Source organism: Calliphora vicina, chromosome 3 (assembly GCF_958450345.1).
Source record: "Calliphora vicina chromosome 3, idCalVici1.1, whole genome shotgun sequence".
Lineage (NCBI taxonomy): Eukaryota > Metazoa > Arthropoda > Insecta > Diptera > Calliphoridae > Calliphora > Calliphora vicina.
The window spans coordinates 40,250,227-40,264,646 of record NC_088782.1 but is presented as its reverse complement, the minus strand read 5'-3'; the positions used below and the strand labels follow the sequence as shown (position 1 = coordinate 40,264,646).

The window sequence follows — 14,420 nt, the reverse complement described above, 5'->3', positions numbered from 1 at the left end:
GAGTATATCAGATTTGCACAGCCGAATATAGTATTCTTACTTGTTTTTTATTTGTTAAAATAAGTGTATAAAAAGCTAAAATGAATACAAATTTATTTTACCTTTTTATACCCTTCACCATAAGTGGCGACCCCACAAAGTATACATATATATTCTGGATCGTTATAGAAGGTAGTCGATATAGCCATGTCAGTCTGACCATCTGTATGTTTAAATCAACTTTCCGTAACCCCCAAATTACTTACATATATGATTCATCGGCTATAGACCCGGTTGCTATTTAAAAAAGAGACACCCAAATGGCTGGATTTTTGGACTATTTTTGATCTATATCTGGATTACTAAGTATTTAATATAGATAATAAGGATATCTAAAGATAGATATTTGAAAGTCTATTGCAATGAAATTTAAAAGGCCATAGTATGTTTGACCTACAATAGGTCAAAATCGGGAAAAATATTTTTTAACACGTATTTTTTTCATTAAAAAATTAATTAAAAAAATTAAATACAATTTTTAAAAAAATTTTAAGATTTATTTTTTAAATAAAGAATATATCGTTAGAAACGAATTACCATTTTTTTCCAGATTTAAGTCAGTAGATTTAAGAGGTAATCTTAAATATTTTAATTAAAGTATATGTAAACATTATTGAATTTTATCGATTTCTTTCAAAATTCTTTTCGATTCGAAAAGAAAATCATTCGAATTTGTATGCATTATACATGGAAATTCGAAATTGTTTCCTTTCGAATTAGAATAACCCTAACCCCCCATGATTTTTAGATCTTTATTAAACTGAATCCTTTATTTCTGGTCTCTGATGTTAACTAATTATGTTTTAATACTAAATGATTATAATTTATGTTTTTGCAGAGCCAATATCGTTTTGTGTGTGAATGCATCTGTGCTGCTTATATGAAAATGTCACGCAATAGTGCTTTATTGGCACAAGAAGATGAAGACGACGATGAAGAAGATGACGAAGAAGACGATGTTGATTAGAGACATAAAATATGTACTATATTATAAATTATGTATAACTATTGGTAATAATGCACGTGCCTCTCTTTTTAATTGGAACCACAATAATCTAATACAAATCTCTAACACGGAAACACACTCCATACACACAGATCCATACATAAACAGTAACTGAAACTGAAACACGCATATGGAATATAATATATTTATATAGAAACATGCATATATATATTTTTTATATACAACTTACAGTAAACGAAATTGAAACAATATACATACATTACATGCATTATAAAACCTTATTTAATTTTAAGATTCGACCTAATTGTATACGTATTTTTTTCCAACAATTTCTCCCTCATCCCCCTTCCCACCAACATAATTGCATATTTTTTTCCCCAAAAAAAATGGTATTATTATAGAACAATATTAGTTTGCTTTGAAAATTATTTAAAAAATGATTTATACGATTTGCTGCAACGATTGATAAAAGCATTTAAAATGTCTATATAATTTTAATTTACAATCATTTAATATTACTTTATACATACATACATATAACATATAAACCATAGAGAAATACGCATAGAGCGGAAACTAAAAAAAAAACAAATAATCACACATACGAGTAGTGTTGTTTTCACGTACTTCGGTTTTTGACAACTGAGTTAGGTGTATGACAGCAGAATTTCCTATATATGTGTATTTATCTATGATATAAACACTTAAAATTTTAATAAAATATAATAATTATTGTCAAATCTCTTCCTTTCTACATTATAATTGATTATATAATTTGTAAGCTATTTCTTAAAATTGTCTTAGCCCATAAGTTTTCCCTAAATCCCTAATTAAACATTTACATACATAGTACATTTATGTTTTTCTCTTGAACCATTTGCTAACAACAACACAATTCATTATTGAAATATCTGTAATGAATTCTTTACAAATTCAATTACTTGTCACTGCTATATATACTATTTAATGTAAACATTTTAATGGATTAAAGAACAAAAAAAATAAAGGAAACAACAAGAACTATTAGTATTCTAGCACCAAAAACAAATTATTTATGCTAAAATATTCATACATACATACACATTATATAATATACATACAATACATACATATATAAATGCATATATATTTATTATTGTAATAAACATTTTACAATGTAGTTTGTCGTTTAAAAATAATGTTTTGTCTCTTATATTTTGTAAAAATTAAAATACATTGAATAAAAAACATTTAGTTGTCAATCAATAAAGGATTCATGGATTTTAGGCCTGTTTCACGATGTCGAAAGAAAAATGATTCGAACAAAACTGAATGTTTTTCACACAAATTTTTTCGACTCATTTTTCTTTCTACATCGTGGAACAGGCAGTTTATTTAGTTTAATTTTTTTCGCCTATTTTTCTACTCAAAAAAATAGATTTGAATTTTTCTATAAAAAATAAAATAAGAATGAGTAAGTAAATACAGTATTTTCCGGAAAAAATGTAGGTTTTGCCAATTTGTATAGCCTTCACCATAGAATAAATATAAATAGGTGATACATTAACAAAATACATGGCAATACATTGCGATAAATTATGTTTTTGGCACCCAGTTACCTATCTAGTTGTCATCTATGGCCTTCAGCTTCACAGTCGATATGAGCGATATCGTGATTTTTGAAGAACGTTGTTCTCAGTGAACGTGAATTATAAATCTCTGTTCTTTTAAACAGTGATTGTGATCACGGTTTTTCTATGCGAAGCAAGATAACAATGTCAAGAATAATACAATCAGCCCAATAATGAATAAAATAGCGGTAGTTTTTTCTCATTTTTAACACTGATTTCAATTGGAAAAATGGGAAAAGGAAAAAAATTGCGGATTTTTTATTCATAATTGGGCTGATTATGTTTGATTTAATGTTTTTAATTTGCTCTTATGTTAACATAGATTTGACCCAAACCGCGGGTCATCTTATCCCATACAACCTGAAGTAGGGTCCAGATACGACTGCAGTAATGTCAAAATGTAGTGGAGAAATATTTACAGAATCACAATTATCGCAATACAATTATGAATAAAAAATTCCGCGGGAGTTTTTTCCCATTGAATTTGAATAGAATAATCGAGAAAAGGGAAAAAACTCCCGGGGAATTTTTATTCATAATTGGGCTGATACAGAATTGCCTCATTTGGAGCGATGATAAGTCATACTTTACAAACGACATCTTAATAACATCTAAAGTAGCTAATGCATATTTGTATGCTTTTATGATAAAAATCAACTAAATGAAGGAAGAATTATTAATTAATTTTGTACTGCCGTTTTCAAAATAAAAAAAAATGTATGTACATACATATTTGTAAATTACAACAAAATGTTTAGCTACTCGTTAGTTGGCACACAGTTTTTCATATTAAATGGAGCTAATAAATTTTATACAAATATACATCTCACTATCTTTTATTTCGATATTAATCCTTTATTTCACAGGCCTTAATAATGTTTGGCTATAACATTATTAAGGCCTATAATAATTATTCAACTAAAAGCATGTTTTGGTGTCCTGAAAAATAATGTTTATACAGCTCAAGTGGATTAAATTTAAATTCTAACGGTTATTAACAGTTGCGAATTATGATAACACTACCTTTTTTTGCAACCTAGCAGATTCTTCTTTTTGTTTGCAAAAAACAGCTGTAAAAAATCGTCAGATAAAAATCATCAACTGCCTGTTATTTATTATTAGAAAGAAAGATAAAATTTAACAAAATTATATTTACAACAAAAGTATATAAACAATAATTATAGAAAAATGGATGAAGTTGATAAAATTATCATACATTCCTTAAAACAAATCGGCTGCAAAGTTGAAGTGGACGATGATAGTGAAGTATTCGCACTTAGTCATTTTACACCGGATCTCTTGGTAAGAGCTGTCTCGAAATGTTTACAAGAAATAAAAGCAGATACAGTGCTACCAAAAACCCTACCCGAAAATATGGCACAACGTTTTACAGTGGCCACAAGTTTAGCGGAAATGTGTAGTGCCTGCGGCTATCGTGGTGATATTGGCTATCAGACATTTCTCTATCCAAATGTAGTGGATATACGGCGTTTATTTATGTTTTTAATCGAACAATTGCCTAAGGAACAAATTGGTGGCCTGGATGAGGGACAACAAGAACATAAAGATGACTTTGAATTGCTAATGAGAGATGTACGAAAGAAAATAAAGCAACAACTTAAATCACCATGGGTTCCACAATACTGTCGCGGTATTGCCAATAGAAAGGGGTTGGGTTGTAGCGGTCTTAGCGTTGAATTCCTTCCTCAGTTAAATCTAAACATTCCCGAAATCGAGGCAGCAACACAAACAAAAGATGAAACGCCTATAGTTACTTATCAAATTCCCAATATATTCCAACAAACTTCCATGGGGGACTACGATTTGGTGAGTTCAGTTTTACATAAAAATGCTATGGATGTGTATGCGCCGCCATTGCAATCACTTGAAGATGTACGTTTGTCCCTAGCACGTACACTACAACCCATCATTCCCTCACCAGTAAAATCTGCTATAACAACGAAGGAAAATCACGAGGAAAAGGCGAAAGATTCAGAAATCATTGTTAAAAGTCCTCTAGAAAATTTAACCGAAGAAGTTGAATCCCTCAAATTACAAAACGATCAAACTGTTGGGGAACGCCAGACAGCCAATACCAAGCTTAATCAATTGCGCCAACAGCGTTCCGAAATCGAAAATCAAATGGAGGATATGAAAAAGGAAACTAAAATTCATGAACGTACTTCTGTAATCTTGGAAAATCCAGCGGAAAACCTTAACAAACTCGAAAATTTAATAGAAAAAACTAGAGAACGACGTTTGGCGATGGAAAGCCAATGGCAACTACATAGAAATCCAGCCCTGCAACAAATAGACGAGTTACAAAAACTGAGGCAATCGAAAAATCTTCAAAGTATACATGAACTAAGGTCTACCATTCAGCAACTGGAAACAGCACTGGTGGAAAAAACTCACTCCCATGCTGTATTAGCAGATGAGCTGAAGAAAGCATCAAGTGGTGTAGCCTCTCGGAAAGAGTATACCCGACGTATTTATGAGTTTATTGGTAATATACGCAAACAACGAAATGACATCTACAAGATCCTAGATGATACCAAAGATTTACAAAAACAATTGAATTCCGTTTCCGCTCAACTACAAAGACAATTCAACTATACCGATGATTTATTATTCCAAAGTGCCAAGCATGATTTACACGCTAAACAAGCCTACAAACTACTAGCCTCTCTACATGCGTCCTGCAACGAGATCTGTGATTTAGTTTCACGAACCGGTCAAATGACCAAAGAGTCACGTGATCTAGAGGTACAAATCGATCGAGAACGTATGCGCAATGTGGCGGCTAGTTTGGAAAAGATTACTTTAGATATACACAAGTTTGAAATGATTATAAAAACTATGAAAACCGAAATAAATCAAGTGGAAAATGAAATACACTCTGGTTAGGAAGCCGCAAATCGATCAATGGAAGGAAAAACCTTTAAATAAGGGGCCACATATTTTAATACTGGATGCATAAATAATGTTAACTTATTGAAATCAAAATTAAAATATGAATATATTCTTAAGTTTACCCTCTCATAATATAAAAATAAAAAATCTGAACAATTCAATGGTGTGTTTATTTAATTATAATTAACATTTTTTATTGATACTTTTTGTGAAACTTATATACGTGATTGATACCTCAATATATCCGCTATAGTCCCTGTTGCTCCTTAAATTCTGGATAAACGGCACAAAAGGCTGAGATATTAAGCAAAAAACTACTACCTCGATTTTGAACCAATCTTGGTTGTCTAGTTGTTTTTAAGCTAAAATTCATGCGTTATCCAAACCATTATTAGTCTGATTAAATACGGATTCCAGTTAATCTTATAAAAACATGGAAACAACGTTTTATTTGTTCAAAATTATATTTTTTTTATTGCTACATAAAAAAGTGTCAAATTATAATTTTTCAAATTCTTCATAATAAGCCACAAATTAAAAACTAAATATAAACTAATTTATACGTATGTTGTATATAACTTCAATTTGGAAAACAAAATTTTGTTAAAAAAAAAATAAAGAAAATAGTGAAATGTAAACTTATTTGAAAATTTTACATATATTATTGATATGTAATCGCAATTATTTTGAAGTAATACTAAAACAAATAGAAACAAAAATAGATTAAAAAATAGATATTTTAATATGATCAATTATGTCCAAGAAACTTCTTTAAATTCTCTAAACATTCACTTGATGTCCACTGTTTTATAATTGTATCGAATTCCTCGTCCAAAGAGCTTACAATTACATCCAAATGGCTATTTATAACAGTCTTTTTCATACCGCGATAAGACTAAAATAAATGAGAAGACAAAGAATATGTATCAGTAACATGTTGTAGTTTTTATATTAATCTTATTTTAATTTGGACATAAACTTACCTCAGCAGATAAGGAGGCAATTCTTTTCGCTGTTGCAAAGGCATCATCATTTACTTTGTTGGCAGCTGTTAATTTATTGACTAGCCCAGCTAAGGCTGCTTCAGTAGATTGTATTCTTTCACACAACCAAAATAATTTTGTTTTCTAAACGTGAAATAAATGTTGGTAAAGAAGAAAGTTTTTATTTTTACTTATTATATTGCAAAAAATAAATTTAGGGTATCATTTTATAAAACGAAACCACAAACGTTTAAAAATTGTTAAACTTTTCAGTATTAAAAATATGCTTAAAATGTTTATAATTTATCAGGTGTAAATGTTTTATATGACTTACGAAAGATCCTCGTATTTTATTCATATTATTCCAAATGCAATAACCCTCTGGTACTTGTCCCATTTTAGCGTATGGCGTTTCAAAGGTGGTTTTGTCACTTGCTATTACAACATCAAATAAAGCCAATTGTATAACACCCAAATTCATAAGGTTTCCATTGACTCCAGCTATAAGTGGTTTCGGGTAGGTTGCTAGGGTCTTTAAATAATTTCTGAAAATAAAAAAATTTTGTAAACATTTTATATAGTTAAGATAAGAAACTTATTTTAAAACAAGCTATATTTGGCTGGGCCGAATCTAATATACACTCCACCAAACTATACTTTAAGATAATGATAGAAAAAAATTTTATCGAAAAAAAACTTGAATTAATTTTTTTGTTGAAAGCTATTTTTTTCATAATTTTTTTTTTTTTTCATAAAAAAAAATCACCAAAATTTGTTTCCATAAATTTTTTTTTCACCAGAAATGATTTTTAATATTTATCTTATATAAAATGTGTCCTTACCTTAATATAGAAAGGCCCTAAATCATACAATTTTGTGAAAATGTGCGAACTCACTTAATTTGTTTGCTTCAATTTGTTATTATAACTTCGAAACTACTGATCCGATTGAAACACAATCAGCCCAATCACGAATAAAAAATCAGATGGTATTTTTTATGTGAAAATTTGTACATAGCATGGAAAATGTCTGATTAAATAGTTATTTATTGTAACACCTTGGTAATTTTGTTTTATCAACGCTTAGTAGGTATTATTGCTAAGTAATAGGTACATTTGTAAATAAAAAAAAATTAAATTATTCGTTATTCGAAAAATTTTATTTTTAAACTATTGGAATAATTATTCATAAGAAATGGCTAGCCTAGTAAGTAGCAATACCGATTTTCGACAAGTTAATCTCTAAAATTATTTGTTTATTATATGGAAATGTCAAGTTTCTTATACAATTTGATACTTACTTAACAGATGTGGCCAGATTAACAGCATAATTTTTACGTTTATCAGCCGCAATCGTTGTCAAATCGGTTATATCAATACCTTGACAAAAGTGTGCATCATTTGTGCCAATAACGACGACATAGCAATCTGGATCCGAAGCCAATCTATCAAGAATGTCTACCAATTTATTTAACATCTATAAAAAAAAATATTAAAATATCAAAAAACTGCATAATACAAGAGACTTACTTACAACCCCTGTATTCTAAACTTTATGCCAGTGACAAAATTAACAAATCTGAAAATTTTACAATTTTTGTATGGAAATTGTTATTAAAAACATTTTTGTAATAATTTTGTCATTGTCATAAAGTATAAAATACGAGGGTTAAAATGTGGAATTTAAATATAAAAAAGGACTTAAGCTTAATAAATATGATTTTATAGTTTAATAAACTTGTGCTCACCTGAATGGTAAATGTATTGTTTAATTTGGCCTTGTTGGTACTGAAAAGAATTTGAGCAACCTTAGAGGATTTTTTAACCACAACATCTGAAATTGGCGATGATGTATCCTTCTTGTCCTTTAAATTGTTGGGTGATTTTGCGTGTGGCGTTTTAACGACATCCTTGACCTTATCCTCACTAGAATTTGCAGGACTACGAGCATTACGCCTGCTAGCGACCGGCGCAGCTTTTTTCATATCATTGGTTAGAGTAGCAGCAGGACTTTTTGTACGTTTTTGGGATTTTTTACTTTCGGGTTTAGCAAATTCAAATGATTTGCCGCCAGATGCTGTTGCTGCTGGTGGCGTCGGCGTTGAACGTATTTTCGAGCTGCCAGAGCTTTTATTGTTACTTGACGTAGAGGGAGGAGTTTTGGACAATTCATTGTCACTTGTAGTGGCGGGTGGTAATGAAATTGAATCATTGGATTTTGTTGAAGAATTGCTTGTGTTATTATTGGAAACTGTGGCTGGCGGCCCATCTAAACTGGAACGATTTAGTGAGGTTGTACTGGAATATGAACTATTTGAACGTCGGCGTATAATCAATGAATCATCGAAATCCTGTTTCTTTTTCTTGTAGACATAGTCCCAAGAGGATGAAGCACGAGATTTAGGTGTCCGTTTAGTCTTGTTGCTTTGTTGTTGATTTGTACCTGTTGGTGTTGGAGTTCTGCGGCCAGGTGATGTGGTTTCCTTGCGCGGCAACTAAAAAAAATAAAAATATAACGTCTATTAGAAATGGAAACAATGTTTAATAAATATCAATTTGATCTTCAATCAATCACATTTTAAATTAAGCACAATCATACGTATTGGCTGGGATGATAAATTTTCAATTTTTGGCTTGTTTGCATTCACATTTAAGAATAAGTCTGTTAATTAACACTTACCTTTTCACATATGGTAGCTGCACGGCTTCGCATCAGCGGTCTAGTCGATTTTGCTTCACCAGCCCCTAGGGTGGCCTCCAATTTCTCCAATGAGTTAAGCATATTTACAGCCCCCTCATCTCCCATTAGACGATCAAGTTCGTTGTTTTTTCTTTTCCTAACGCCTACACTGCAGCCCGGACTGTTCCCGGGACTATTTGCAACTGGTGTTTGTGAACGTCGTTTAGCAGGAGAAGTTGTTGAAGATGAAGATTTTGTTTCTAAACTCGGTGATGCCTTAGTTTCAACTTCCTCAGTTTTATTATTCGATTTGATGACTTCTTTTTCCTCAGTAGTTTTTGCTAATCCGGTGCTCTCCGCAGTTATCGAGCTTGTTTTCTCAATATTTATGTTTGAGGCGGATTTTTTAACTTTCGGTGTTGTTGGCCTTTGTGTTTTCTTTGTAGCAGTTGTAGACGTTGTCGTCACGGTTGCAGCCTTTGGTAATGTTTCTTTTTTTATCTGTGTTATAGTTGTGGAACCCTTTGTAATTGAAGTCTTTATAGTTGGCTCAGTTTTCGTTTTAGTGTTGTTATTTGACTTGACAAGTTTAGCATAGGAAAATGTTGTTTCCGGTGCATCAGGATCCCAAATAATTTTTCTTTTAATTATGCGAGTTCTTCGAAATCCTGTTGTGATAGAACAAATTACATATATGAATAGAAACAATGTTAAGTAATTAGTTTTTTTTATCAATATTCTCATAGAATTCTCTCTAGTATGCTATTTACTTTATAAAGAGAATTCATTTAATATCTATCAAAATGTCCTATAGTTTAGAAGAAACAGATTGATTACCAATTGTCTTCCGATCGACAGTGTTCCTAATTTTAACGGAATGATCAAAGTTGGGACCATCATATGATAGGAGACTATAGCTGGATTGTCGTGAGGGAGACAAATGAAAGTATTTATAAAGTCTGAACTAACACTGTTCATTTTAAATTTTTTGTTCCAATTTTACGTTAAATATTAAATAATAAACCCATATATATTTCACTCCCTGAACAAAAACCTTGTGATATAGTTATTATATATTTTTTAAATAAAACTGAATAGAATATGATAGCAAATAGCAATTATTGTAATGAATTTATCTACATTTATATAATTCTACACTATTTATATAGTTAAAAGCGCTAGAATAATTATGTGTAAATTATTATTTTGTATATATTTCACTAGCCTTCTTACGACTCCTACATATTTTCTTTAGTATCATATCAGTTCTAAGATCCTTACGACTCCTACATATATTCTTTAGTATCATATCAGTATTAAGATAAATTTAGACTCTATTATCAGTAGATGCTAAATTGAAAGTGTTTTTTCTAAAGATTTCAATAATTTAAAGGACGAACATTATTATATCTTTTATACATAACTCAATATATGAACAATCATTTGTTGTACAAGCCTTTAAAATCTTGTGTTATTAATTGAATATATATTTGTGGGAGTCGTCAAAATGTATGGATATTCTCATAGATATTATTGGCCAAATGGCTACATGTATTACAAGTTAATAATATAAATAAATTATAATGAACGAACAATACCTGTTTGTGATGGAACAACCTGTGTTTCTTCTTCGGATTTTGTATTGACGGCACCCTCTACTGGCAATGATTTTGTTGTATTTATGTCTTCTGCAGTGCTACTATTTTTATTAGCAGGGCTAACGTTGACATCTGACATTGGAGGAGTTGTAGAAGCAGCAGATGTGGTTGTACTAGTCGCTATAGCGGTAACTGAGGGTAACACAACAACACTAGTTATTAAAGCCGAATTTGTTTTATTCTCGCCTGTTGCTTTAGATATTGTGGCGGATGCGACAACTTTAGTATTCGTAGTTGAAAGTTTGGGTTTAGATTCAGTGGTTGAGGTTTCGCTAACTAATTCGTCATCATTTTCACTCCAATCAGCTTCTAAGGTAGATACCAAATCCAAAGCAGGGTCTATTTGTTTGATTGGTTTAATATCTTGCTTACGTCTGCGATGTGCTGTTTTTAAACACTCCATTTGTTCCAAGGCTAAAGCTCTTTCCTCTTGGGCTGTTAGTGCAGTTGAACCGAATGTTTTCGTTTTGTTGAGAGTTTGAGTTGTAGGAGTGGTGGTGGAGCTAGAGCTGGAGGTGTTGGCAGCGACAGCAATATCTGGTTTTGTAGTATCTTCGGTGGTGTTTGAATCTTCATCAATAACTTCCATAATTTGATACTCTCCCTCGCCCTCTATTGTTACACCTTCTTCTATAATCGAATCTCCAGATCCGCTGATGTTATGTGTATCATCGGCGTTACCATCAAGACCTTTCAGAACTGCTATGAGATCTTCATGTTCTAGGGCGGTTTCGCCAGAGGTTATAGCATCTAGCTTATCCTCTAGATTTGTTTCTTGACATCCAACCACAATGCTGGCATTTTTTCCATTAGATAAATCACTTTCTCCTGTACATGATTTTAAATTTGTTGCTATCTGTATTTGGTTCTCGCCATGTGTAGCACTCGTTGATGATAATAAAGCATCGTCTAAGTCCAAGTTTGGATCATCCACATGGTGCATTTTAGCAATCTCTCGCTCCAATGAGGATAATTCATCTAGCTTTTCCAATGATTTGCTTTTATGGGGATCTACGATTAATTCATTGCAAAGAATACGTGGCGTGATGTCTACATCATTAGTTGTACTGGATGCGCTTTTTGTCAATCCAATGGGGGTACTCGTGAATTCATTGTTTATTACCACTAAGGCGTTACTTGAAAACTCCTCAGTGTTTTCAGACATTTTGTTGACTGTTGAGGTTATGTTTAGTTTGTCAAATTATTTTTTGTTAATTATTTGCTTTATTTCAATATCAATTTCTATTATTTTTCATAAATCTTCGACACTACATAAAATATTTCTTTATTTTTAGCAGGTAGTAGGCGCCATTTTTTTCATGTACTTATGTATTGTTTGTGTTATGTACGTCACAGTGCAGCCGCAATATTTCTTTTTTTTTCTTGCACTTCTTTTCAGTTGTTTCTAATTTTCTCTATTGTTTATTTTATCACTATCTCATTTATTACTATTTAAATACACTATATATGTTCTTTAGATATTTTGAATGTTCTTATTTGTTTATTATATATTATAAAAAATATTTCTTTTACATAAAAATACTTTTACTTCAAGAGCTTCTCTAAAATAACCTGTTCAATTGGATTTTGTTCTACATTCCCTTGCATTCATAATAATTGATAGCATACATGCATGAAAATAGTAAAATAAAATGTCGTTCCCACGTAACAGCAAGCTACTGACCGTAATCTGTCAAAATTTAACTACACACGTTTATATGAAGGCGATTATTTTGAATTTTGACGCCATCACAGTTATACGGCTACACTACCACCGGTTCCGCTGTAGTCAACTTTAGCTAATTTATATTTTCGTAGGCGACAATGAACAATATGTATCGAAATGTCAATCTACAATGTCATCTAGTTCGAGGGCAACGATTCGTGCCAACTGCATTTCTAGTCGTGCAGCAATAAATATATTGACAATAAAGCATCTAAGGTTATGGGAAAACGTGTTTATGTTAACACAATTTAAAGACGTGAAAGACAATTTAAAAGACGTGAATGACGATTTACTTTATTTAATATTTTAGTAAATTTTCTGCCAAAAAATGTCTTTTGAGGTTTTTATGACGCGTCTTTTTTTGGTTCTTTGAAATGTCAAACACAAATTAACAACCAAACGTAATTGCCAGTTACGAAAAAGACGCGTCTTCACTGGAGATAACATAATTTTTTCATTTGCTGCAATATATGTTAATGAATTTATTGTCAGACTTGACGGGGGTAAAGCATGCTAGTAGTAAAATAAAATACCGCCTCCACGTAACATGTACTCTATGTCTATGCTTGATAAATTTGTGTCATGATAAATTTCAAAATGGTTGTTGAGAAAAAAACGACCAGGTATATTCTCCATTTATTATTTTTATTTCATGTTATGACAAAATTGTTGGTGGTTCTGCTCAGAGAACTTAGCCTTAACAACAAACGTGATTAATAGTTACCCCCACATCCACTTTATTTTCAACTATTTGTTATGTTCAAGGGGTAGAGAACACGTATTCATGAAATTTGTTTTTATCATTTCTTATTTTAATTTATTTCTTGATTTGTCTGCATAATTTATCTTTTTTAATATTATTACCTTTATTCTGTTTTGGTTTTGCAAATTAAAAGAACTATTTTAAATTCAAAAAAAAATTTATAGTTTATATTGAACATTATTTTTTAAAAAAAAAAAAAAAGTGAACGTGAACGTATAATTTCCAAGTTTTTTACTCGTGTAGACCCAATTTATGATAAATATTTGTCAAGGATAGACATAGTATCTAAGATTACAATGCATTTTTGTACTTTACATACTTCAAAGTTAAACATAACCCAACTTTTTTACGTTGCGTTGAAGATGGCTGTACTGATTGGACTAAACGAAATACACATACATATATTTAACTACAGCTGTCAGTAGCAGTTGAAGCTAAAGTATTGGAAGTATTTGGGCATTCAATTCTGTTTAACTAAGGTGACCATACGTCCTCTTTTTTAGAGGACAATCATCTATTTCAACTGGCTGTCATCTATAAAATATGTGTCCTCTATCTGTCATCTTTTTTCCTAATCTGCCATCTTTTGTCATCTTAATTTTTAAAAGCATGATCAATATTTATTTTAAATTTTATAAATTAAAAGAAATTTGATTTTCGGCCGGTCACCGGTTTTTTTGTCAAATCGTATATTTCTGTTCATTGTTCTTTTCATACTCTTCTGAAATTTGTTAAACAAAATTTGGTGTTTGTTTAAGCTTCGATATTTTTACAAATAAAGCGTCTGAAATTCTAATTCACTCTATAGTTTTATTTGTATAATATTGTTACGAAATTGTACTTGAATTCAAATATAACGATTTTAAGGGCTGATTTAAAAGTAGCATAATGCTTTCAAATAACAGTGCTGTAATAGCAAACTGTAACATATCTGTGGGCATTAATAAATAAAAGCTTTCAGTTGATTTGATCGTAAGTTGGCAACGCTGTATTCGAATTCGAATATTCAGTTAAAGAACATTGTAGAAAGTACAACACAGATGGCGTATGTATTAGTAAGATCTAGAATATTCGAAGTTTGA

At 30.9% G+C, this 14,420-nt stretch overlaps 3 protein-coding genes across 4 annotated transcripts in view; 2 read left to right on the top strand and 1 right to left on the bottom strand.

The window, feature by feature from the left end:
* The window catches only part of Ptpmeg (protein tyrosine phosphatase Meg), a 37,097-nt gene extending 34,839 nt beyond the window's left edge, over positions 1 to 2,258 (top strand). For both annotated transcript variants that reach the window (XM_065506463.1, XM_065506465.1), the window contains one exon: positions 878 to 2,258. In XM_065506463.1, coding sequence (XP_065362535.1) covers positions 878 to 1,006 — 129 coding nt within the window. In that variant the 3' untranslated portion in view covers positions 1,007 to 2,258. The remainder of the gene's footprint in view (positions 1 to 877) is intronic.
* A 1,453-nt stretch (positions 2,259 to 3,711) lies between these two features.
* LOC135954592 (coiled-coil domain-containing protein 22 homolog) lies at positions 3,712 to 5,690 on the top strand. The gene has a single exon (XM_065504785.1). It carries the CDS (start codon positions 3,805 to 3,807, stop codon positions 5,521 to 5,523), a length of 1,719 nt encoding a protein of 572 aa, XP_065360857.1. The 5' UTR covers positions 3,712 to 3,804; the 3' UTR covers positions 5,524 to 5,690.
* Positions 5,691 to 5,974: 284 nt separating this feature from the next.
* On the bottom strand, positions 5,975 to 12,393 carry HIPP1 (HP1 and insulator partner protein 1). Its single transcript, XM_065504053.1, has 7 exons — positions 10,790 to 12,393; positions 9,192 to 9,859; positions 8,260 to 9,006; positions 7,813 to 7,988; positions 6,847 to 7,057; positions 6,513 to 6,656; positions 5,975 to 6,424 (listed from the first exon to the last, which is right to left on the bottom strand). The coding sequence occupies exons 1-7, from the start codon at positions 12,012 to 12,014 to the stop codon at positions 6,278 to 6,280; spliced, it is 3,318 nt and encodes a 1,105-aa protein (XP_065360125.1). The 5' UTR covers positions 12,015 to 12,393; the 3' UTR covers positions 5,975 to 6,277.
* Positions 12,394 to 14,420: the final 2,027 nt, after the last annotated feature.